The 25,870-nt window shown below is 36.6% G+C and overlaps 1 protein-coding gene across 1 annotated transcript in view; it reads left to right on the top strand.

Annotated features, from left to right (window-relative positions):
* Positions 1–23,184, top strand: part of Vps13a (vacuolar protein sorting 13 homolog A) — a 210,438-nt gene extending 187,254 nt beyond the window's left edge. Inside the window, exons 69-72 of the mRNA XM_032891688.1 lie at positions 17,595–17,680; positions 18,845–18,968; positions 19,189–19,263; positions 21,952–23,184. Of these exons, the coding sequence (XP_032747579.1) occupies positions 17,595–17,680; positions 18,845–18,968; positions 19,189–19,263; positions 21,952–22,002 (336 nt within the window). The 3' untranslated portion in view covers positions 22,003–23,184. The remainder of the gene's footprint in view (positions 1–17,594; positions 17,681–18,844; positions 18,969–19,188; positions 19,264–21,951) is intronic.
* Positions 23,185–25,870: the final 2,686 nt, after the last annotated feature.

The following is a 25,870-nucleotide window of genomic DNA, read 5'->3' as shown; positions in this document are numbered from 1 at the left end:
GAGTTTATTATTCTTCAAAGACAGACAGAAAAGTTGTAGTTGTCCTGTCTGTCTAATCCAGTTGAATCATTTCTATCTAGTATCTGCCTGCCCTTTCTAGACAAGAAGTAACATACTAACTTTTTACTATACTGAAAGTTGAATGGTTTTCATAACATAATTAAAAAAATAAGAATATTTCTCAAGAGCTTTTTTAATACATTTGCTACAAAATATGAATTTGTAGTGAGGAGAATTTAGAAATCTACTGTCTTCATTATCCAGGAACAGATTATATTCAAAGTTTCTTGTGATTAATAATTGGACTTCAGTGACAAGAAAGTGTATCCCACACCTTAATTAATTTATTTCTTTGGAATTTAAAACTATGAATTTCTATTCTTCATATTTAAAGAAACATATCTTTAGTAGACAAGCCTCTGCTAAACGTTCTGTATCAGTAAATAAAATCTCATGATCTTTGTCAGCTTGTATAATTTTCAGCAAGAGTGTTAAACATGTTAGTAGCTTGAATACTTACAGGAATTTATAAGATGTCTTAGTGTGTTTACAGTTAGCATTATTTGTTTATAGATGTTAAAAAGTTAGTTGCTGTTCTAATAGTAATAGTGCTTTTCTAAAATAAAACTGCAACTTTTAGCACAGTTCTTAAAATACAATGTAATAAAATATAAAATAAAAGGGGTAAAGTTCTATAGCAATCAAGAACTCCTAAGTTTTATCTTGAGCACTACATAAACCAGACAGGTGGGAGGTGGAGGCAGGAGAATCAGAATTTCAAGGTCATCTGAAACTACATAGCAAGTTTAAGGTCAGCCTATGATAATGAGACCCTGTCTTAAAAACTAGGAATGTCATCTGCTTAGATTTATCTAGATGATTTAGCGCCAGTGCTTTAGAAAGTGTCTGTTATGTTCTACCTTCTGATGTTTCTCCTTGTTTTTTCTGTTTTTCTACAAGAAGGTTCTGTTTTGACTAAATTACATATGCTTATGCATTATAGTTAAATATAAAATATATTCATTTCATGCCGTTCTATCCAAAAAGCAGGATATTATTTCATTGCTCCCTAGTAGCCAATTAAATGACTTATAAAGAAGTAGAATTATCAATATATTCTTAGAACACCTCATTGATACACAGAGCCAGGTCTGAAATGACTTTGTATGTGAAGTTGTCTTTAGGCCTGTTAAGTTAGAAGTATTATATCCACAATTACAACATGAATTCCAGATGAAAATCTGCTTTAAAATTACTCTAACACCTTAACATTTCATAACTTTAACATCTTTTCCTGCTACTTAACTAACCTTTATGCTTCTTTTTCCTTTGCCATGCTTACAGAACATTAAGGCCTACAGGGAATGGATTCTGACTCACAGTAGCAGTAGTGATGAGGAGGAAGAGGCTTAGTCAGAGCTTACTTGAGAAAGTGCATATGCTTGCTTTCATGTCCCTGGAATGTTTGTGTAACTGCTGTCGTTACATCCGTGTGTCCATTGTTAGGGAAGTTAGCACTGTTTCCTTAGACAATGTTTTTCTGAACATCATGATAAAGCAAAGTAATTATTTCCATACAGGAAAATGTATTTATCAAAAATGTGTGGAGTATATCATATTATAAATTTACTTTTATATATCCTAACTTTGTATCCCACAGTTTGTCATTAAGATCCGGAGTGAGATTTAAATGTAGTTTTAATGTTCATGAGCTCTACTCTAAATCATCTGCATATTTGTTAGTAAAACATCTTTTTTTAAAACAAAGATATTCTGTGAAATTTTGGGCTGTAATGTAATATCATTGTTTAAAGAAAAAAGAGTGGGTGGGAGAAAGAATAGGAATACTGTTCAATGTTTTATATGTATTTAGCACTTAAAGGTATTTTGTCAAATTTCTTTTCATAATAAACTTGCATAAATTGATACTGTGTGGATTTTTTTCTATTCCAGAATCATCTAAGTTGAACTACTATATAAAAATCCATGAATTGTCATAGAAGACTAGTTACACATATAATAAAGCCTTGACTAGTCATTTTATTAGTACATATTTTCTCATATACTTCTGAAAGAGCTAACAAAGTTGATTGGATAGTCATTTATTAACTAACTTAATATCCATATATTATATCCCTATCAAAATACTATGAATTAACTCAAGATAATGGAATGTGTGTAATAAAATATAAATTTAGACATTTTTTAAAAAGTTATGAAGAAAGGGTATCTTTGTCTATTAGTTTTACAAGCAAATTTGTTTTATATTTTAGCACTGAATTTTTTTTTTAAGTTCAGACAGACAATTCTCTTGTCCTACTTTGCTAGTATATTGGATGTGCTAAAGCCAGCAAAAACCAAATGCCCTACAAAGCTGAGTTTAGTAGTCATAGTAGTTGTGATACATCATCACTTACGACTACTTTGTCTTTTGATCAAGAAAGGAATAAGGAGTATTTAACGTACACTAAACACTTGGCTTATATTGGACTTACTAGGTTTCAGGAGATAATCTGTTTCATATTTTAGAATTTTTAACTGATAATTTGATTTCTGTATTTAACTCCTACATTTACCAAGCTTTCATTCCTATAATAATTATCTTCTATGTTCTTTGAGTATGGCCACTCTACAACAGCAGAAAAGGTCAGCTCTTTGGAAATTTGTCGCAATCCAGGGCATATATGGCTAGACCTAAAAATAAGCAAATTTCAAAGAATTTGTTTTTAATACAATAATCCTGTTGAAAATATGTTAAGTGAGTATAGTGACTGTAAAGTAGCAGCTACAGTACTACACTGAATCTGACATACACCTACTGCTTCCTAACCAGTGGGCAGCCTCACAGGCTGCCTCTCCTGCTAGACACTGGAAGAACACAATTGTCACACCTTTTTTGCATAAAGGAGGAAAAGAGTAAAGATGTCTTGTTTTCTGTTATTGGAGATTTATAAGCATAAGGCCTTTCTCATACAGCAAGTGCCAGACTCTTGGTTTGCAAGCCATTAAGTTTTCCTATTGTCGATCCATGATGCTTATGTCTGTGGTCCCAATTCCATGGAGATGTTCTTAACCTATTAAGAATCTAGCTTGAAAATGTTCCGATTATTTTGGCAATGGCTTACCATTTTAGTAGAATCACTTACTTAACAGTAAGACTGAAAGCATCACAGTCGTCTATAATCGTTATCGTTGTGTTCTTAAGGGTCCTCATTGTTTTGTTTAGTCCCTTTAGTTTAGGTATATCCTTAGCCGTATAATCGCCCCTTTCTGTTTCTCTGCCACAGTGAAAACTTTTCAAGTGCTAATTGGTTTTCCAGTTTTACTTTTTAAAAAGCCTTGCTTTTATCAGAGAAAAGTTTAATGATGAAAATCGCTCTGTTGCTCTGTACCACTGTCATCTTGGTTGGAAGTGTAGAGCTGGAGAGACAAGTACTTTATTGTTCTGCACCTACCTAAATGATAGAGAGAGTGTTCACATTTGAGAGTCTTATGAGGTAAATAGTTCCTTTCTTTCTTTATGACAGTATAATGAGCAAGTGTTTTTTTAATTGTTAAAAAATGTTCGTTGTTGTTTCTCATTAGGAAAGATGAACTTCAGATGTATAATAAGCATTATTGTGGCCAGCTAGTACCACCAATACAGTCAACATAATATAATACAATACAGTACGATGCACTCCAATACAGTGTAAACCTAAATGAAGGACGTTGTCGTAAGTTGGTGACATCGTAAAAGTGTACATACACACACTTTGGAAAATAGACTTGTGTGTTATACAATTATTTAACACAGTAAACATGTGATTTAACCATTTTCACCTATGAAAAATGAAAATGCATTCCCACATAGATTTTATTTTAGTGTTTATAGAAGCAATGTTTAAAAATATGAAAAAGTGAATATAATTTCCATTAACCTCTAAAATGAAAAAATTTTCTTCCAATTTTTAAGTGGGATATTATTGAGCCAAAAGAAAAAAATACCAATATATGTTTCCATAAGTACACTGAAAAACAAAATTACAGGAAAGTGAAATAACCAGTCACAAACTCTCCACGTACATTCAGCGTCATCATTTTATCTGTGAAGAGTAGCATTTCAGAGACAGGTTCCTGCTATGCAAGTGTTTTGCCTATGAGCTGTACTCCCACCTTACCAAGGCATCATGGTAATTGATGTAATCTGTAGATGACTTCCCTGGTTCAGATGTATATGGCTTCCCTCCTCTGGAAGGAAGAAAGCAGAGCAGTAGAGCAAGATGACTGGTCCTGGTAGGGAAGCACGGATGGGCAGTTATAGGTGATAGTGTGTTTCTAGTAGGAGAGTCTACAAAAAAGCAATATTTGAAATTTCATTTTGTAATACTGTACCTTTTTATGTAGCTTAACTTTATATTGTAAATTTCTTCATGGTCTTCTCTTCTGTAGATAAAGTAGGAATAGTCTCTTTTCCCTGAGTGATTACCATTGAGAATTCTTATTCTCAGGAGTGGCTCCCTGGCATTTGAATAATGTACTGAAAACCAGCAAGATGAAAATTCTGAAATTCTATACATCATGAATATAAACAATTACATTTCTAAGAACCTTTAAATTAAATCACTTGGCACTTGCATTATAGTTAGGTGAATACAAATCCAGAATAACATTAATTTCAATATTTTTTTGAACCAAGAAGCCAAAACAAATCTCGGTTTAATCACTCTCTTACCAGTTTTATCCTTGAGCCAAGATGGCTTAGTGAGTAAAGGTACTTGGCTGCCAAGCCTGATGACCTGACCTGGATACCTAGAGTTCATGTTTGTCTTCCACACACATTACCCAGCCTAAACAGAAACAGATACATAGGTACACACACAAACAAACAAACTTCAACTTTTTGTGAAATCAGTAAAAATTAATTGATTGGTGTCACACTGGGTTCACATTTAAGATCATGATAATGATATAAAATTTACAAACTGGAGCCTTGTGGATGTCTTTTAACTGTGATATTTTATACTTGATATGAAAAATATTCTATTGTATTTATGTCTCAAGGTCAATGTACACTGAAAAACATTATTACTGTCGTTCCTACTGTTTTGTCTGGCTTAAATTCTATAGTAAAATTCCACATTAAACTTTGCTATACTGATGGAAAAGGATCAGAACAGGGCACCATTCTTATTGGGTCTCTTTCTGATGCATTTTCAAGCCTTGGTTTTTTTTGTTACAGATTTCCATAAAAATGAATTTATCATAGCTTCCAAATATAAAAGGTCCAAGAGGCTTAAGTAAAATACTATCAAGTACAGACATTAATTAAGTTAAATAATGATGAGTGTGTAAAAAGAATGACTGTTTTAGTCATTATTCTCACCTTGCTGCTTTGTAATAAACCACGATCAGTTAGAAACTTACATGCTTAATTAGTCTAAGTTTAGTAAATAAGTGAATAAAAGGCATAGGAAATGCTGAATCAAAAGATAATAAAGTACATGATTCAGAGTATCCCTGAATTAGAGAACTTAGAATAATTTATGATTTTCATGGATTTATGGTTTTAATATGGAAAGTGCTTTCATATTCATAATTACCTGTCAGTATGGTAAAGTCAGTGTAGAGAAAGAGGAAAGCAATATTGGGACGTTGTCTTCTGATCCTACACACACCATGGAGTAGACTCACCCCCAGACAATATGTAACCTGTCTCACACACATACCATGGCCTATGCCCCTCCCCCAGACAATATATATATACCTATCACACACCATGACATATGCACCCCCAGGTGATATGTAACCTGTCTCACACAAAAACCATGGCATATGCCCCTCCCCCAGAAATATGTAACCTGTCTCACACACACACACCATGGCATATGCCTCCCCCCCCCCCAGGCAATATGTAACCTGTCTCACACAACTTTTAAAGTAAGAATTGACTGAAAAAGATTCTTCATTTTGTGTTTTCTTACCATTTATGGGTTATTTCCTTTTTAACATTTTTTTATTCATACAGATTGAGAAACATGAATTTCTATTTTGTGTTTGTATTACAATTCTTTTTCCAGTTAAGTGAGGACATTTTTAATTTTTTTGTTTGTCTTAATGGTTATTTTATTTATTTACATTTCAAATGTTATCCCCCCAGGATTATTAACTCAACAGTTTTTAAAAATTGTACTCATAGAATAATTCCCAAATGTGAGATGCATAGAAGTTTCCCTTTTTCATTAAGTGTATTTTTACCTTTCAACGTTTCTTGTTCTAAAAAAATTCTTCCCTTTAAAAATTAAATCTCTTAGACTGTATTGTGAGAGTTCATGGCTCTATATGGTCCATACTTCCATAGTATGTAAACATTGAGAGCTTAGTTGTCCCGGGACAATAGGATATAATTTATCATTTCGGAGTTTTTACTTGATCCATACTGTCTTTGAATTCTGTACAGAGTTATAATAGTTGTAATTGTGTAAGTTGTAGGAAGGAGTCTTTGTTGTTGTTGTTGTTGTTGTTGTTGTTGTTGTTGTTGTTGTATGTCTTTTCTTTCAGAATTACAGGTGTTTAATTAGCTTCCAACACTGCCTTAGTAGCCATTGGAGGATAACTACCTTCAGCGTCGTGGTCTTTCCTTTTACTTCAGGAAGAAAAGTACAGTTAATCTGGAAGAAAGGGCTTAAAAAATAGCAGTCAGACCACCAGAATAGTACTGGACACACTTCTGGCTTCATCTAAAGTTTTGAGTAAGTGGACAAGAAGTATAGGAGACATAGTTTATTTAGTTCCACTCTTCCTTTTTTGTAATTTTCCCTCTCCAGAAAGATAATTCTGAATGAAAGGAGAAAACTGAAGAGACACATTTATATATGTGTCCTTTTTTAAAAAAAGGGGGGGGGGGCAAAGTTCAAATGGAACCTACCTGAGCTTAACATTCAAGAGTTTAAAAATGTTAATATGTACTGAATTTCTATTATATTCACCTGTTCTTATTATATTTACAAATACAACAACTGTAGTGGTAACAAATTTTAAAAACGACCTAGAAGTCAAATAGTCTTGTTCTATTTACTGTATTTAAAAAGGTAACTTATATTAATAAATTTTCAATTAAAATGATGGAAACTCCCCTAAGTGGAGCCATCACTTCAAAAGATGACACAATTAACTTCAAAGGCTTGTTTATAAAGCACTTTTCACACAATACTAGAAAGTTCTAGTTAGTGGTCTCCTCATTGAAAACAAATGTAGCAGGACTTTCTCCAGCACCTGGTATGACAAGTGACTGCTAGAGTAGCAACCAGAATTATATCCAAGCTAGATAGTGCCCTTCCCACAAGCTCTTTCTCTGAGACATTACACATTCTAATTGGGGTGTGTGTGTGTGTGTGTGTGTGTGTGTGTGTGTGTGTGTGTGTGTTTAAACACTACTGTTAGTACTAGTTTAGAAACTAGCCCCAATTAAGCTAAATGTGCAAAATTCTGAAACCAAGCCCATGACGCCTCTGTTTTTTTTGCTAGATGTCTGGTCGTTATTTCTCAGTTTCTGGGAACAGACAGGGTCTTGCATGGGGAAACTCATTAAGAACAAAGAGATCTACCACACTGGTTGTCAGAGCACCACCTTGTATTATGAAAGTTAGTTTTGGTTTGCTAAATGAAATAATTTTCATACAAAATTGGTTTGGGGCCTCTTTTATTCATCTGTCATATGTGAAGAGAAATACCATTTTTTTTGTTTCTCAATTAAGTCTTTAAGACTCAGTGATATTGGTATCTTAGTCACTTATGATAATTCTAATGGGCTTTATAAGTCTTACATCATACAGGACCCTTTGGGATGTACTATAGAGAAACACACGCTTAGATATGTCTGTGGTACCTCAAGTCTGAGGAACTAACAATGTTAGCGATCTCTAGGGTAGTTGCAGTATTGGAATACAATGGTGAGAGGCCGGATATATTTTGTGAAATTAAGTTTTCTAGAGTACGTTGCCTGGCTACTCTGAATTTTAAAATTACCTGAACAAAAAAGATGTTAGATGTGCATAGTTGGATTTTTCTGGACCTGACTTGGCATCATGGTTTATGTGAAACTGTAAAGCAATCTACAGTTTTAATACTGTATATTCATCTGTCTGTGAATCTCTGCTACTTGTATCTTAGGGTTTGTTGTTGTTGTTGTTGTTGTTGTTGGTTTTGGTTTTGTTTTAGAGGTTGTTGTTTTTGTTGTTGTTTGATTTGGGGGTTTTTGGAAGGAATTTGGGTCACGGTGCTTAACATAGTAGTCAGAGTCTTGGTGATCCCTCATAGGCTTAGTCATTCAAATGATAGGGGTTAAACATATGCCATGATGTAGGCCAGCTCTGTAACATAACACTCCTCACAGTCTCATCCTGTTCACTAAAATTCAAAGCTCTACAGGATATAGGAATTAAAACACAAAATACCCATCCAAAGAGAGGATGGTCTCAGGAAATGACTTCATGAACTTGGAAGCTCTTTAAAAGAGACCTCTTAGAATGTCTAGGTTATTTAAATCTATATCTCAGCAAATTACCAAAGTGGAATTCCACAGTATCTGCTGTAATATTCTATAAAATGCAATAGTCATCCCTCGATGGAAAGAGGATGGTTCCAGGACCCTCAGAAGGGCTTATTATATTACAAGTAATCATTTTAAATATCAGAATGAGTTAGCACAGTGTTAGAGCTGACCTCTGTATTTGTAGTTTCAGCACCCCATCATCCTTGGAATCCTAAGTATTTTTAAAAAATTGAAACTGTAAATCAATGATAAACAAATGTTCTTCACTAATGTTCCTGAGAACTATGATAACTATTTACAATGCACATACATAGAATCTGAAGTTATAAGTCATCTGTAGATGATTTAAGATATATAGGAGAATAGACTAATGCCTTACGCAAATCCTGTGCCACTGCAAGTTCACCCAGAGATTTAAGTAGCTCTGAGTCAGAGCTTGGCTTTTTGAGCCAAATAAACCTTAATTTACTTTTAACCTTTCATCTTACTAACTTAATATTTTGTTATGCCTGTCTGACCTCTGTTCCACACTGCAAAATGGATAATTGTAGTTGTCTTGGTATATTGATAAGATTAAAACAAGTACGATAGTGGATATGATTACTACTGTGCCTAATAAGAACTCTATTGTATGTTTATTATTCCAGATGAATACCAATTTTTGCTAGCTCTTGGTCACCATTAATAAATTATGTATTCCTCATTTGTCTGCTCTTTGCCAAGATAAAAGCATCATTAAATCTCATCTTTTTTCTTTCCTTTCAAGGTTAGTAGAATAGTTAAGATACCATGATAATTTCTAAATACTAATTGTTTAAAAGCAGTAAACTCATATGGACTGTTTCTAATTATACAGTATTGTAAAAGAAATGCATTGTTATCTCAAGTCTGTATAGAAAGGATATATAAATACTGATGAGTAGCTGTCCAGCTTGAAGAGCTTTAATGACATTCTTGTAAGTCTGTACTTCATAATTTCCATGCACAGGCTGTGCTTCTAGAATGTATTAGTTGAGCTGATAGTCGCCCAGGAGCACTGCATTTAGCTACTCCGTAATTCTTTGCTTTCTCCAGACTGTCTATGATGAGCTATATAGTTGATAACAGTTCACATCTCTTGAGGTTTAACCTTTTTGCTTGATTGTTCATAAAAGAGTTGTACTCAGCTTTCTTACCTGAGCTATTACCATAGCCTGTGCTTCGGCTGACAGTAAGGATAACTCATGAAAAAACATTAACGCCGCACATTTTAACTGACTTACCTTTCTGTTCATTGTGTAAGAAAGCTCTGAGCGTTAAAGTCCTTGTTCCTACCGTGATTCATTACTAAGCTTGGTTGATAACCTTCCTTTTTTTATCATGGATTTAAGTTTCAAATTATGAGGTGACTTAGTAAAACTTTTATCTAAAACCATAAATGCTTAATAATTGTACTATTTCTTCTAATTTTCTTTAAAGGTAAGATTCTTTTGAGCACAGCATTCGGTTACCTATCTTTGTCCCTGTTCTTCCTCTCCTTCACTCTCCTGTCTTGCCTGGGACAGTCTTGCTGTCCTGGGACTGAATAGAGACTAACATGGAACTTGTGAGGAAACTGAGGCTGGCCTGTGTCATCCTGTTAAGTCCTGGAATTACAGATGTACACCACCTGGGTCACTTTTTAATTCTACGTGTTGGCTACCTTTGTTTGTTTGTTTATTTATGTTTTGAGAGGGGTCTGTCTGTGTAACTCTCTTTCCTTGAACTATGGAGGCCAGGCTGGCCTCCAACAGATCTGCTTGTTGGGTCACCTTTTTTTTTTTTTTTTTAATTAACTTGAGTATTTCTTATTTACATTTCTATTCCTTCCTGCTCGGGCAAACATCCCCCTAATCCCTCCCCTCCCTTCTTTATGGGTGTTCCCCTCCCCATCCTCCCCCCCTGGCCGCCCTCCCTGGGGTTCCCAACCTTCCCCTTCCACTGGTGCTCTTACTCGGATATTCATTGCTACCTATGAGGTCAGAGTCCAGGGTCAGTCCATGTATAGTCTTTAGGTACTGGCTTAGTCCCTGGAAGCTCTAGTTGCTTGTATTGTTGTACATATGGGGTCTCGAGCCCCTTCAAGCTCTTCCAGTTCTTTCTCTGATTCCATCAACGGGGGTCCCATTTCTCAGTTCAGTGGTTTGCTGCTAGCATTCGCCTCTGTAGTTGCTGTATTCTGGCTGTGTCTCTCAGGAGCGATCTACACGTCCTCGGTCTGTACTTCTTTGCTTCATCCATCTTGTCTAATTGGGATGGCTGTATATGTATGGGCCACATGTGGGGCAGGCTCTGAATGGGTGTTCCTTCAGTCTCTGTTTTAATTTTGCCTCTCTCTTCCCTGCCAAGGGTATTCTTGTTCCCTTTTAAAGAAGGAGTGAAGCATTACATTTTGATCATCCATCTTGAGTTTCATTTGTTCTAGGCATCTAGGGTAATTCAAGCATTTGGGCTAATAGCCACTTATCAGTGAGTGCATACCATGTATGTCTTTCTGTGATTGGGTTAGCTCACTCAGGATGATATTTTCCAGTTCCAACCATTTGCCTATGAATTTCATAAAGTCATTGTTTTTGATAGCTGAGTAATATTCCATTGTGTAGATGTACCACATTTTCTGTATCCATTCCTCTGTTGAAGGGCATCTGGGTTCTTTCCAGCTTCTGGCTATTATAAATAAGGCCAAGGAACATAGTGGAGCACGTGTCTTTTATATGTTGGGGCATCTTTGGGTATATGCCCAAGAGAGGTATAGCTGGATCCTCAGGCAGTTCAATGTCCAATTTTCTGAGGAACCTCCAGACTGATTTCCAGAATGGTTGTACCAGTCTGCAACCCCACCAACAATGGAGGAGTGTTCTCTTCTCTCCACATCCTCGCCAGCATTTGCTGTCACCTGAGTTTTTTGATCTTAGCATTCTCACTGGTGTGAGGTGAATCTCAGGGTTGTTTTGATTTGTATTTCCTTATGACTAAAGATGTTGAACATTTCTTTAGGTGTTTCAGCCATTCGGCATTCCTCAGCTGTGAATTCCTTTGTTTAGCTCTGAACCCCATTTTTTAATAGGGTTATTTGTCTCCCTGCATGGGTCTAACTTCTTTTGAGTTCTTTTGTATATTTTGGATATAAGGCTCTATCTGTTGTAGGATTGGTAAAGATCTTTTCCCAATCTGTTGGTTGCCATTTTGTCCTAACCACAGTGTCCTTTGCCTTACAGAAGCTTTGCAGTTTTATGAGATCCCATTTGTCGATTCTTGATCTTAGAGCATAAGCCATTGGTGTTTTGTTCAGGAAATTTTTTCCAGTGCCCATGTGTTCCAGATGCTTCCCTAGTTTTTCTTCTATTAGTTTGAGTGTGTCTGGTTTGATGTGGAGGTCCTTGATCCACTTGGACTTAAGCTTTGTACAGGGTGATAAGCATGGATCGATCTGCATTCTTCTACATGTTGACCTCCAGTTGAACCAGCACCATTTGCTGAAAATGCTATCTTTTTTCCATTGATGGTTTTGGCTCCTTTGTCAAAAAATCAAGTGCCCATAGGGTGTGGGTTCATTTTGGTCTTCAATTCTGTTCCATTGGTCTATCTGTCTGTCTCTGTACCAATACTATGCAGTTTTTATCACTATTGCTCTGTAATACTGCTTGAGTTCAGGGATAGTGATTCCCTGAAGTCCTTTTTTATTGTTGAGGATAGTTTTAGCTATCCTGGGTTTTTTGTTATTCCAGATGAATTTGCAAATTGTTCTGTCTAACTCTTTGAAGAATTGGATTGGTATTTTGATGGGGATTGCATTGAATCTGTAGATCGCTTTTGGTAAAATGGCTATTTTTACTATATTAATCCTGCCAATCCATGAGCATGGGAGATCTTTCCACCTTCTGAGGTCTTCTTCAATTTCTTTCTTCAGTGTCTTGAAGTTCTTATTGTACAGATCTTTTACTTGCTTGGTTAAAGTCACACCGAGGTATTTTATATTATTTGGGTCTATTATGAAGGGTGTCGTTTCCCTAATTTCTTTCTCGGCTTGTTTCTCTTTTGTGTAGAGTAAGGCTACTGATTTATTTGAGTTAATTTTATACCCAGCCACTTTGCTGAAGTTGTTTATCAGCTTTTAGTAGTTCTCTGGTGGAACTTTTGGGATCACTTAAATATACTATCATATCATCTGCAAATAGTGATATTTTGACTTCTTCTTTTCCGATCTGTATCCCTTGACCTCCTTTTTTGTTGTCTGATTGCTCTGGCTAGAACTTCAAGAACTATATTGAATAAGTAGGGAGAGAGTGGGCAGCCTTGTTCAGTCCCTGATTTTAGTGGGATTGCTTCAAGTTTCTTCCATTTAGTTTAATGTTAGCAACTGGTTTGCTGTATATGGCTTTTTTACTATGTTTAGGTATGGGCCTTGAATTCTATTCTTTCCAGGACTTTTTATCATGAAGGGTGTTGAATTTTGTCAAATGCTTTCTCAGCATCTAATGAAATGATCATGTGGTTTTGTTCTTCAGTTTGTTTATATAATGGATCACGTTGATGGTTTTTTCATATATTAAACCATCCCTCCATGCCTGGGATGAAGCCTACTTGATCATGGTGGATGATTGTTTTGATGTGCTCTTGGATTGGTTTGCCAGAATTTTATTGAGTATTTTTTACATCGATATTCATAAGGGAAATTGGTCTGAAGTTCTCTTTCTTTGTTGGGTCTTTGTGTGGTTTAGGTATAAGAGTAATTGTGGCTTTATAGAAGGAATTCGGTAGTGCTCCATCTGTTTCAATTTTGTGGAATAGTTTGGATAATATTGGTATGAGGTCTTATATGAAGGTCTGATAGAATTCTGCACTAAACCCATCTGGACCTGGGCTCTTTTTGGTTGGGAGACCTTTAATGACTGCTTCTATTTCTTTAGGAGTTATGGGGTTGTGTAAATGGTTTATCTGTTATCTGATTTAACTTCGGTACCTGGTATTTGTCTAGGAAATTGTCCATTTCCTGCAGATTTTCAAGTTTTGTTGAATATAGGCTTTTGTAGTAAGATCTGATGATTTTTTGAATGTCCTCTGAATCTGTAGTTATGTCTCCCTTTTCATTTCTGATTTTGTTAATTTGGACACACTCTCTGTGTCCTCTCGTTATTCTGGCTAAGGGTTTATCTATCTTGTTGATTTTCTCAAAGAACCAACTTTTGGTTCTGTTGATTCTTTCTATGGTCCTTTTTGTTTCTACTTGGTTTGATTCTACTGATCAAATCTACTGAGTTTGATTATTTCCTGCCTTCTACTCCTCCTGGGTGTATTTGCTTCTTTTTGTTCTAGAGCTTTTAGGTGTGCTCTCAAGCTGCTGATATATGCTCTTTCCTGTTTCTTTCTGCAGGCACTCAGAGCTATGAGTTTTCCTCTTAACACAGCTTTCATTGTGTCCCATAAGTTTGGGTATGTTGTACCTTCATTTAATTCTACATGTTGGCTATCTTTGTCTGTTTGTTTGTTTGTTTATGTTTTTGAGATGGGGTCTCTCTCTTTGTAACTCTCTTTCCTGGAACTCAGTACTATGGAGACCAGGCTGGCCTCAAACAGATCCACTTGCCTCTGCTTCCCATGTTCCCAAGTGTTGGGATTAATGGCATGTACCACCATTCCTGGCTCATTTGTTGCTGTATTTAAAAAACAAAACATAAACCCATACCATTATGAAACACTGTTCCATGAGGGTAATATATTTTGATATTTTAATTGGGTGTAGATTTACTCATTTATATTTAATAAAGTACCATAGAAACTTGTCTTTTTCCAAGTTCAGACAGGAACTTTTTTACCAAAAACCATGTGACTTACTACCTTCAAATTCTAACATAGATAGTTTTGTTTCTGTTTCTTTTAGAAAGTCATAAGTAATTGATAGATACCAAGTAATGAATAGGGCAGAAGTGTTTTTCACTCAGCACTACACTACTTACGTCCTAAGGTTCCAGTTGTTGTAACGTCTTTGTACTAAAGCCAAACCTTTTATCTAAGTCTTCGATCTGTTGGTGCCTAACTTTTATCGTAGTCAGTCTTTTATTTTCTACCTGCTATCTGAAACTATTGTAGTAGAAATTTTTAAAACTAGCATCTGTTTGGAATCAAAGGGTATAGAATTTTGACCTTTGATCTAAAAATTCACCTAACTAAAGTTGCTTCAGACTGACTCCATAACTGGCATCCACCAGAATTACCAAAGACATTTTTTTTCTTTTTTTCTTTATTAACTTGAGTATTTCTTATTTACATTTCAAATGTTATTCTCTTTCCCAGTTTCCGGGCAAACATCCCTCCCCCTCCCCTTCTCTATGGGTGTTCCCCTCCCCATCCTCCCCCCATTGCCGCCCTCCCCCCAACAATCACATTCACTGGGGGTTCAGTCTTGGCAGGACCAAGGGCTTCCCCTTCCACTGGTGCTCTTACTAGGCTATTCATTGCTACGTATGAGGTTGGAGCCCAGGGTCAGTCCATGTATAGTCTTACCAAAGACATGTTTAAGGTAGCATAAGGAAAGTGTCACTGAGACTGTGAGAGGTGCCATGACATAGTGGAAAATGTGCATTGAAAGTCCAGAAACAAGTGCTCTGAGCTGTGTGCAACTAACCCCAACTCAGTCATTTCACTGTAGCCTTACCATACAATTGTGGAGACTGAAACACCTGATCTCAGGCTCTTCGTGTATAAAGGAAAGATTGCCTTAGGTGAGCAGTAATATTCACATCAAAGTCTGTGGGGCTTTTGAAAGTGCTTAGGAAAGCATGGATCTTCATATAGAATATATTTCAGAGTCAAATAATGAGCCAGGATATTGTGAACAAAAGTACATTTCTAGGCTGGTCACCTATCACATTCTCTCCTTGCTTCTGCCACCTTAGTTTCAAAGTTTTAGACTCTGCCTACTCAGTTTACACATTGACGATGGAGACACCCACAAAGCTTTGCTGTGCAGGGACCGTCATTATTTATTAAAATGTATCAGCTGTAATAACAGGGACACTGTTTATTGTGTTTCAAAACATGCTGTGACAGAATGTCCATTTGTCCTTCCAACGTTACACACAAAATTAAGGATGAATTACAGAGAATATTGCACTATTTATATATGTACAAGATTTGTAGCTTACTTATACCAGATACTGTGGTGACTATTGAAATTGGTTTAATTCAACCAGGCACATCTTAGAATTGGTCTTAATGGAAAAGCAATGAAAGATTCAATTGCAATATCCTGTCTTGGTACTGACATAGAAGCTAGGTACTGGGAGTTGAACATTGGCTTCTATGTGATTTGAAGGTTATTATTTACTTATGGGATGTATAGACTTTTGACTTTTATAGTAGTGGTGTAAAATTGTATTATTGGTTTCAGAGTTTGGCCATAAAAGCAAAGAGAATGCGTTTATAAGCTTATTTATTTCAAATAAAAACAAATGGAAGTATACAAAGTTAGAACGAACCATTTCTGCTGCTGTCAGTTCTCTCTCCAAGTCCAGAGAACAAGGGCAGGGGAAGAGTGAAGAAAGGAAGGAAAATCCACCAATGCATGGGGGAGTCCCCAAAACGAGTAACATTCATCCAAGAATAGCACATGTATTTTCTTTTTCTTTTTTTTTTTCTTTTTTCTTTTTTTTTTTTTTCCCCGTCAGTAAAAGATGCTCTGCTGCTTGGTGGTGCACTTCTGCATCTGGCACCAAGGCAGGGGATTGGGAGTTTGATTTCAGCCTACAGTACCAAGTCAAGCTGGATGTTGGAGTTTTATAGCTTTATTGTGAAGGCTGTGCATATTAACTTTAAAGCAAGAATAAATTATCTTTCCTTTATCACTATGAAAGAGGATTTTCCCCCTCCATTTTGAAATGAGTTACTAGATTTTTCATATATACTGCTCTCTGAAAATAATTTCTACCCTTCCTCTCTAAAACTTAATGCTGTTTTCTCTTAACTTATGACTGTTTATCTACTTCACCTAAGTTTTCAAATTTGCTTACATAACTTATAAACTATCTGATAATCATAGCCATTTCTTCTCACTCTGCGGCTGTGTCCCCTTTCATTTGCTGTTTAACTGCTTTACATATTGAAATAGAGAATAAAGATATTTTCTGTAATGTTATAATCTCAGGGTTAAAAACTTGCATGGTAGTCACTTCTAAGCCCCCCCACCCCCGCGCCCAGCTTCCTGACATTTTCTTTCTTTCCTTAGCCAATAAAGGGGAAGACTCTAATCAGTCTGCTGTACCAAGATGTTAGGAAGTTACAGCTTTTTCTAAATCTTTTTTTTAATTTAATTTTTTTTTAATTTAATGTAGCTTCACGGGACCCGATTTTCTGCACTATTAATTTATAACCCCTTGGGATTTCTGCATGGCTCTTAACATGCCTAAATTCTTAATATGCATCTTTTCTGAGTTTTTTTAGTTACAAATACTTTGCTTGCCTTTAAAACATTAGTCTGGCCTAATTTATATTTTAAATAGCCAAGGCACTTGAATTCTGAACAAATGATGTTCATTTATTTATTTATGGTTATACTTGTATTTTTCTGGGACAAGGAATTGTTAGCAGACAATATCATAGTGTTTTAACAGTCTTAAACATAATTTGTACATTGTTGGCAGGTTTTAGGTTTGTTTAGAAACTCTGCTTTATATTTTTTAAACCAGTTCTTAACACTGGTGAAGAAAATCATGCATGGAAAAACAGATGGGTACCTGTGTCTTTCCTAGTAATCTCTACACTTAAATGTCTCTGTATAAATGTAGTAAGAGTTACTGTAATACCTGTTAGATTGAGTTTGAACCTGTAAACTTACATCTTGTAAAAGACTACCATTTAAAGATTATCATTGCTGTATTTGTGTAATCTCAGATAAAGCAGTTTGATAGACACCGTTACAAAGGAAACAAATAATTTATACATATTTAACATATTTAAGTATGTTAATGATTTATTTCCTTAAGAAACCTTAAATTTTTTTTGAGAATCATAAAATGGAATATTTTAATTTTCTTATTTTTTATAGGTCATGGAAAATGGAAGATTTGCAAAATACAAGTATTTTACCCATGTCATGGTCAATAAAACTGATATGTTCATGATAACAAGATGGTAACTTCTTTTCCTTCTCCAATATACTTGATATGAGTGACAGGTGCTCGTGTTCATCAGTGCTATATGGCCACACTGATTGCTGTAAACTCTGGTCATATGTTCATGTCCTGCCAGTGTGCACTTGCAGATGAACACAGTCATACATAAACAGAATTATAAGGTAGTTTATATATACTTCAGCCACTTTACCGGGTACAGAAGTTATGTGTAACTGACTGGACAGGTAGACTTTATCCTCTAATACCACTCAATTGATTCTAGACATCACCAGTAGTCTTGGTGATATCTCTTCATAAGAGTGTATAGATTTTTCTCTCATTACTGGCATACCAGTGGGAATAGAACACTTTATGACCAGCTATGACATCTCTCAGAAGGGCTGTAGACCGGAGGACTGCAGGGTGTTTTCAGCATCTCAGACTGATGAGGAAGGAAGACTAAATCAAGAGACTGGCTTCTCTCTCAGCCATGGGCTGTTCTTAAATTAAGTCTCTGAAAGTGTGTGCTATCAACTTGATGTCTCAACTATGAAGAACAACTGTGGGAGAATGTCCTTTGAGGGATATTTTAAGTAAAAAAAAAGATGAGATGCATGTTTCTAATTTCTCCCCCAAAGTGGAAAAAGAAATGATTGAAAAGTGAAGCCAAAAATGTAAAAAAAAAAAAAAAAAAAAAAAGAAAAGAAAAGAAAAATTCTCTCTGATTTTTGGCAGTGACAGGGCTTGATTTTCTCTGGAAAATCCCCAAGATTCTCAGTGTGTTGACTCTTTTGGCAGTCATTTTACCACTAAGCATAATAAATGAAGCACACATAAGCCATAGATTAAATTAAGATTGGTTATGGGGCTGTACACATGGCTCAACAGTTAAGGATGACATTTGCTGCCATTGCAGAAGATACAGGTGTCACCAGTAACTCCAGTTCCGGGGTGATCCAGTGGCCTCTTCATGCCTCTCTGCACACGCGTACATACATACACCCAGGCCTACACATGCAGAAGTTTTTTGAAAAATAAGCTTTTAGTATGACTTACAATTTGTCTAGGTGAATATTCCATGTGTGCTCACAAAATATAAAATTAAAAATGAATGAAAATCTTACACATTATTGACTTAGGTTCCTCAGTTCTCAAAGTGAATTGTTTCTTCCCCTTCCTCTAGTGGTGTGTTGTTCGTAACAAAGGGAACGTTTGGACAGCTCACATGTGAGTGGCAGTACACTTTTGATGAGTTCACCAAAGAGCCATTCATCGTCCACGGGAGAAGATTGCGCATCGAAGCAAAGGTATGTATGTAGACGGACTTCTGTATACTTAGTGTTCTAAAACAGTGATTGAAACAGTCTCTTTGATCTGTCTTTTATAAATGCTGCTTTGTCATGGAATAGCTTTCCTTTATGTTATAAACATCTGTAAGGGAGAAAAGGCATTTCTCCACTGTGTTTCTACAACTGGGTTTTCTTTTAAATAAAGTTATGAATTCTGTCCTATGAATTCTGTTTCTAGGAACGGGTGAAATCTGTATTCCATGCCAAAGAATTTGGAAAAATAATTAACTTCAAGACTCCAGAAGATGCTAGGGTAAATATAATTAATCTTTTATTTTAAACTACATAGAAGCATCTCACTTTGAAGCCGTGTAAGTGAATTATTTTTCACAGCAGGTGAATTTTGTTTATAGCTTTTATTTTTAATAGCCTTAGTACATATAACTAAATGTTATCTCCTTCAAACACTTTTCAGTATATTCAGTACTTCTCCTGGCTTTTCTTTTTTTTAAATTTTTATTTATTTGTTTTTACACTCCAGATTTTATTCCCCTCTTGGTCCACCCTACATCTCATACCTCCTCACTGCCGCCTCCCCCCCAGTCTCCAGAAGGATGTCCCCACCCCACCATACCTCTCCACTCACTGTGGCCTCCAGTCTCTTGAGGGTTGGGTGCATCTTCTCTGACTGAACCCAGACCCAGGAGTCCTCTGCTGTATATGTGTTGGGGGCCTCATCTCAGCTGGTTTATGCTGCCTGGTTGGTGATCCAGTGTCTGAGAGATCTCAGGGGTCCAGGTTAATTGAGACTGCTGGTCCTCCTACAAGGTTGCCCTCCTTGTTCCTCGTTAGTTTTTGAGGTTTTTGTTTTGGGGGTTTGGTTTTTTGGTTTTGTTTTTGTTTGTTCATTTGTTTTGTTTTTGAGACAGGGTCTTACTGTATAGTCCCCAAGAGCTAAAGTCACAGGTTTCTGCATGTTCTTCTTTTAAATGCTTACTCTAATACTTCAGTTTTTACAAGTCAGCAAAAACTTAAGAATCATTTTGTTCTAATGTTAATCTGTCCACTCCAGCAGAGAAGGGCCATCCCCACAGAATTAATATCGTTACTGCGCAGTTACAGTGATGTGCAGAGAAAGTAAGAAACCATTAGTTATGCCCAGGCAGCAAAGCCAGGCCTATAGTCAGAAAAGGTTTCAGTGTTTCCTCTATTGCTTGCTAGAACAGCTGAGGGAAGTCAGCTAACCTCAGGTTCCTTGAAATGGGAATGGTCTGAACTGAAAAGTACAGTGATCCTTTGGGAAGTGTGACAAAAGAAAACCTATAAACTGATGTCACCTTAACTGTGGTGAAGATATTCATTGACACAGTATTGTAATGTGTGAGGGGGGCTGGAGAGATGGCTCAGCGGTTAAGAGCTCTGACTACTCTTCCAGAGGTCCTGAGTTCAATTCCCAGCAACCACATGGTGGCTCACAACCATCTGTAATGGGATCCGATGCCCTCTTCTGCTATGTCTGAAGACAGCTACAGTGTAATACGTGAGGGAATTCACTTGAAGGCACTGGGCCTTCCACCTCATCAGTGTGCCCAGAATCAGAACAAAGACTGACCTCCTGGCTTCTTGCTACGTCTTCCATTGAATATGACTATCTGCCAGTTCACCTGTCTCTTCTAGACCCTAGTTGTTCCCCTCCTTGAACCGGTTAGCACATGCTGTGCAACTTCTATCAAAATGTGGTGATTAAAGGCAATGCTGGCATGCTAATCATAGGAAAGGAATGAATTACCAAGAATCAGGAATAAAACACTCAAGAATTAATACACATGTGACCTGGTATAAGAGGACAGAGTATGCTGCTGTATTACTGATCAATTGCATTAATTTTTATTTATTAAGCTATATTTCCTGGGTTTGTATATGTGTGTGACTCAGTCTTGGTAAGGTGTGTGCATCTAGAATTTTTTTATATCTTCTTGATTACCATTTTTTGGCACATAGCTATTCATAATAACTTCTAATGGACTTTGTTTCTCTGGTGTCATTGTGTAATGCCATTTCTGGTTCTGACTCTTTTTATTCTAGCTAAGAACTTTGTCTAATGTATTTATCTTTTCAGAGAACAAGGATTCCATTGATTTTTTTTTCTCCCTTCATTTATTCTGTTTTGATTCTTTCTCTTTCTCTCATATTTGAGGTTTGGTTTAATCTTGTTTGTTAAAATACAGTGGTAAGTGGTTAAATATGTCCTGCAAGATGAATTTGTTTCTTGCAAATTACATATTAGAGTTGGGTTTGGGGTTGTATGGGTTCCTAATCCAGTTAGTCACATGGTCTTTTAGTTGGAGTATTTAACCATTTATATCTACATAATTATTCATAAATGCAGTCTTAATGTAGCCCATGTGGAACTTGAGTTTCTGGTGAGTGCTAAGTCTGTCATGACCAAGCCTGTTCTAGCCTGTGTTCTGTTCTCCAGCATGCGATATCCTGCTTAGTGCTCTGCTACCTGAAGTTGGGAGAGTCATGGTCATTGTAATCAGCCACCTAACACAGCTCCATTGTACCATTGACCAGAAGTTAGCCTTGCACTGGTGGCCATGGCACCAGTGTTTCGCTCTGGCATGGCTGGCTTCAAGTCTAAGGCCTTTGCTTAGCTCACTCTCTTGCCCCTGAGTGGAAACTTCTTTCTATGCAGAGTTGCTTGAAGTTGAGGCACAGTGTAGTATGGACAACTCTTGCAGTCCTCCTTCAGTGTCTTTGTGTTTCCTTACTTAATAAGCAAGTGTTCTGGTCTTACCTGCTTTCCTTATCTCTTGTGAGTACAGTTCCAAGGACCTTAGACAAATATTAGAGAATCTGGGCTGTGTCCATGTTCTCTTCTACAGTGTATGGGTTAACTATTGGTTATCAGTTTATGTCTAAACTTTATGATGGCTTCTAGATTTCCATTCATTATATTTTGTTTCATCACAAATTTTGCTTTATATCTTCCTAACAGTGGATCCTTACAAAGCTGGAAGAAGCAAGAGAACCATCCCCAAGACTGTGAAGAGAGAACAGTGTGCAGAGGCATGGAAATTTGTCATTACAGTTCCCATGCTGGACCTCCTAACTCCTATGGAGAAGAGGAGTCATTTCAGGGATCCTATGGGTTGTAGATGCTTTAAAAAAAAAAAAAAAAGGAATCAATTGGGTAAACAGCTATGTGATTAAAGTGCAGATGGTCCATTCAGTTTCCTAATCTGAATCATGCATCCGGTTACAATTCTTAATATTTTATAAAAAGAAGTGTTTACTCCAGGATCTCCTCAGCAGTGCCAGAAAGATTGTTCACAGTCTAATCAAGCAGAATGTAGTTTTCCCAGTTAGCACTTCTCTCATGCTTGCTTCCTCTCCTTCAGTGTAATGGAGAAGGAGCACTTGTACTGCCTCAGTAGTGACAAGACTTTGATAATTTCTGCAGAATCATGAAGTTCTTTTTACAAATAAATATTTTGGTATTTTCCTTTTTTTAAACAAATTATTTGGATTATACAAACATGCATAGTATAACTGTGAAAAATAACTGTTTTTGAGATTGAACATAATACCCCTTGGGCCATAGACTAAAGAAAAGCTTTACAAACTGAATATCATAACCCCAAAAATAAAGACCCCTCCAGATCCTTTTAGCCTTAGAAATACTTCCTCAGGAGAACTCCATGGATTTACCCAGTTTGTTTTTTAACAGACAGTTGTTTTCAAAGTTAAAAATTTGAAGCCTTAATGTTTACCGTCTGTTTATGGGTAACAAGAATTTTAAAAATACAAAAATGAGAAACTCCGGCATCTTAGCTATAATAAATTATGCTCTAAAATGAAGAGCTCTTTGTTGAATTACATTGCAAACCCTACAATTTAACCAGTCACCTACCCTGTCGCTTTAGGCTAAGGTAGTTATCCAGGCAAGGAAAAGTGCTTGTTTAAACATACAAGCTTGTCACTATAAGAGTTGTGAGATCTGCAGTAATCGAAAACTAAGGCTGAAGGCTTCTCCCCTTTGGCTTCTGTCCAAGATCTTTGCTCTTTACTATTAATGACTGTTTATGTTAAACAGAATGAACTGGATGTCCAATTGTGAGCTCTAAACAGAATGTCTTAATCGGTTATTAAATAACACACAGTGTTTAATGTATATTGTATGTTACCAAATTGCTATAAACTGGTGTTGAAAGTCTGTTTGGTCAATGGATATTTAGCTCACCCAGCCTTTGCTTTACCATGAAAGTTAGAATGAATAGTGCACCAGACAGTAACTTGCCGTTGTTGCTGTCCACGTCCTGCTAATTGGTACTATGTCATTACAAAGGAAACAGTGCTGTGGTAGCATCCCTCAGAATGTTTTCCCTTCTAAACATAACATTGGATCGAACGATGACACATCTCACATTGTTGTAGTTGTGTATCCTGAGAATGACCTTTCTTCCAGGTAAGGTGCACATTTGTGTTGTTGCTGAGCCCCTCCAAGGTTCCAGATTAAACCTGTGAGGATTGGTATCATCTCCTCATCTGGAATATTGCTTTCCTTGCATCCCAGTCACGGCTGAGAGTTAAATTCCTCATTGATTACTTCTTTAATGAGCTCAGTAGACCCATAACTCCCTTGGTATGCCATGATAAAGTACAAAAGTAATACCATAGCAATTCCGTGCCTTCTGGCAGCTTGCAGGATGGGCTGTATCACTCATGCACATACATAGCTTGCATGCCTATCCTGCTTGTTCCTTTATCGGTGAAACCCAAGGCATAGCTCTTGATCCTTATACCCATCACTCTCTCAGCCTGTGCCGTAGAATGATAGCGATTGTTTTAGATCATCTGTTTAAACAATGAAAATTAGGAATACTAGCCATTCAATGAGGCATTAGCTTAACATCTTATAATTTATTGTTACATATTTCATTCAATAGTCTTTTTCAGAATCCAGAATCTTTTTAGAAAAATCATCCTGGAGTCACAGTGTTCAAGCTTATCGTGTGTGTGTGTGTGTGTGTGTGTGTGTGTGTGTGTGTTGCACAAGAGTGGGTTCCCTAGCATCTGATACCTTGGAGTTTCCTATGATCTCTGTCATGATTGTCTCCTTCTCTTCTGGTAATGTGCTGTAGCAGCAGGATCCCAGTGAGTGTCACTATGCTAGCATGCAATCACTTAGAAGCATCCCACAGGGTGGTGTCCAATCCTTCCTGGTTTTAAAAAACAAAATACTCAGCACTGAATGTCCTGTAGTGTGTTCTTGCCTTGTTGGTTGATTCTTCACCACGTGCCAATTGCTCCCTTGCATAGGCCTCTGCATTAAAAATACTGAGACAAAAGCACAGAACGCATGAGCCATGTATGTTTATAGAAGAGGTGCCTGGAGTGATCAGATCTGTCTGTGCTGCAGGCCTTTGCTTTGGGGGCTTTTCTGTGTCTCTGATGCAAGTGAAATCCTCAGTGGCAGTGTTTTTCAAATTATAGATCTTAATCCATGGGTTTAATAGCTAAAGACAATCATATTTCAAAATTGGAATGTAAATAAGTACTTGAACTAGAGAACACATAAGAACTTTGTTCATAACTTAAAGCAGAATAACCACTTTTAAAAAAATGAATAAAAAACCTGAAAGACTAGGGAAGCAACATGGGCCACCTGGTAACTATTGGAACTGTGCTCCCCTTCCTGGGAATAGGATGGCTTAGGTTGGTAAGGAAGAGCAGATTTAGAGCACAGCAGTCATCTTTAGGGTGAACAGTCAAGAGAGCTCTTATTCTAGCATAAGAAGTGTTATTACTTCCCTTTCCTCATAGAAGATCAGTAGGACAAGGATAAGGCATAGAAAATGAACCCTGCAGATTGCACCGAGAAAGCCCACAGGCTGCAGTAGAGTCCCCTGGCTACCAAGCACCTTACTCTCATTTGCCTTCTGTCTGGCTCATCATGCAGGTGGCAAAAATATCCTGAAAATGGGTAGCTAACTAGGTAAGAGATGTTTTTGTGGGGCCAGAGCACTCACTTGCAGAGGGTGCCATATAAATATCAGTACCCTATAAATACTGCATGTCCTCATTTCCCTATGACCCAAATAGAAAGGGAAAAGACTTGACTGCCTTACACCAGTTTGAATATGAGCTCATCAGTCTGATTTCCTTTGATGCTCCATAGAATCATGTATTACTGCCCCATCTAGAAAGGAACCCTTCACCCTCGCCTGACCATTTTAATGTATTTTTTAAGTTTATTCTTCATTGGTAATGCTAACCTACTAAGTTTACGTTAGTTGGGTAAACTGTTCCTTATGACCTATTCTATGTAGCATGGAGATGTGGGCATTAATACTCACTAGCATGACCTCCCCCACTGACCCAGGAGGTGCTGCCTTGCAAAACTTGAAGGGGCTGCATCTCACTCAGAAATTCCACGAATGCTTGTTCAATTGGAACCTCTTCTACTTTATTGCCTCTCTTGTAAAATAACTTCTGTCATTTAAAATATTTTTATGTTAACATTATGGATCCTTGATTTTTTTTTTCCTTTTTAAGCCTTAGAGCATTCTGTAAAAAAGGAAACTTTGGGTTACCCAAAGCTTGACCCATAAGAAATCTAACTTCAGATTTTATAGGTCAATAGAGTATTTTTTTCAAAATGGAGTAATTTATACAAATGTAAAATTTGGGTTATAGTTTAACACTTACTGTGATGTATATCAAATTGCCTTGATTTCGAATCTGTCACTGAACATATTTTTACAATATCAGTAAAATATCCTTATAGTAAAACTTTGTGACAAGGCTGTTAAAATAAAAATGTTTAATGATTAGAAGTAAGCAGAGCATGGTGCAATCAAGCATCAGTGTTTCTTATGATGTCTTCACACCACTTTTGATTAATTGACTATCAC

The sequence above is a fragment of the Rattus rattus genome, chromosome 2 (assembly GCF_011064425.1).
Source record: "Rattus rattus isolate New Zealand chromosome 2, Rrattus_CSIRO_v1, whole genome shotgun sequence".
Lineage (NCBI taxonomy): Eukaryota > Metazoa > Chordata > Mammalia > Rodentia > Muridae > Rattus > Rattus rattus.
The sequence above is the reverse complement of the archived record's forward strand: the minus strand, read 5'-3'. Positions and strand labels throughout refer to the sequence as shown.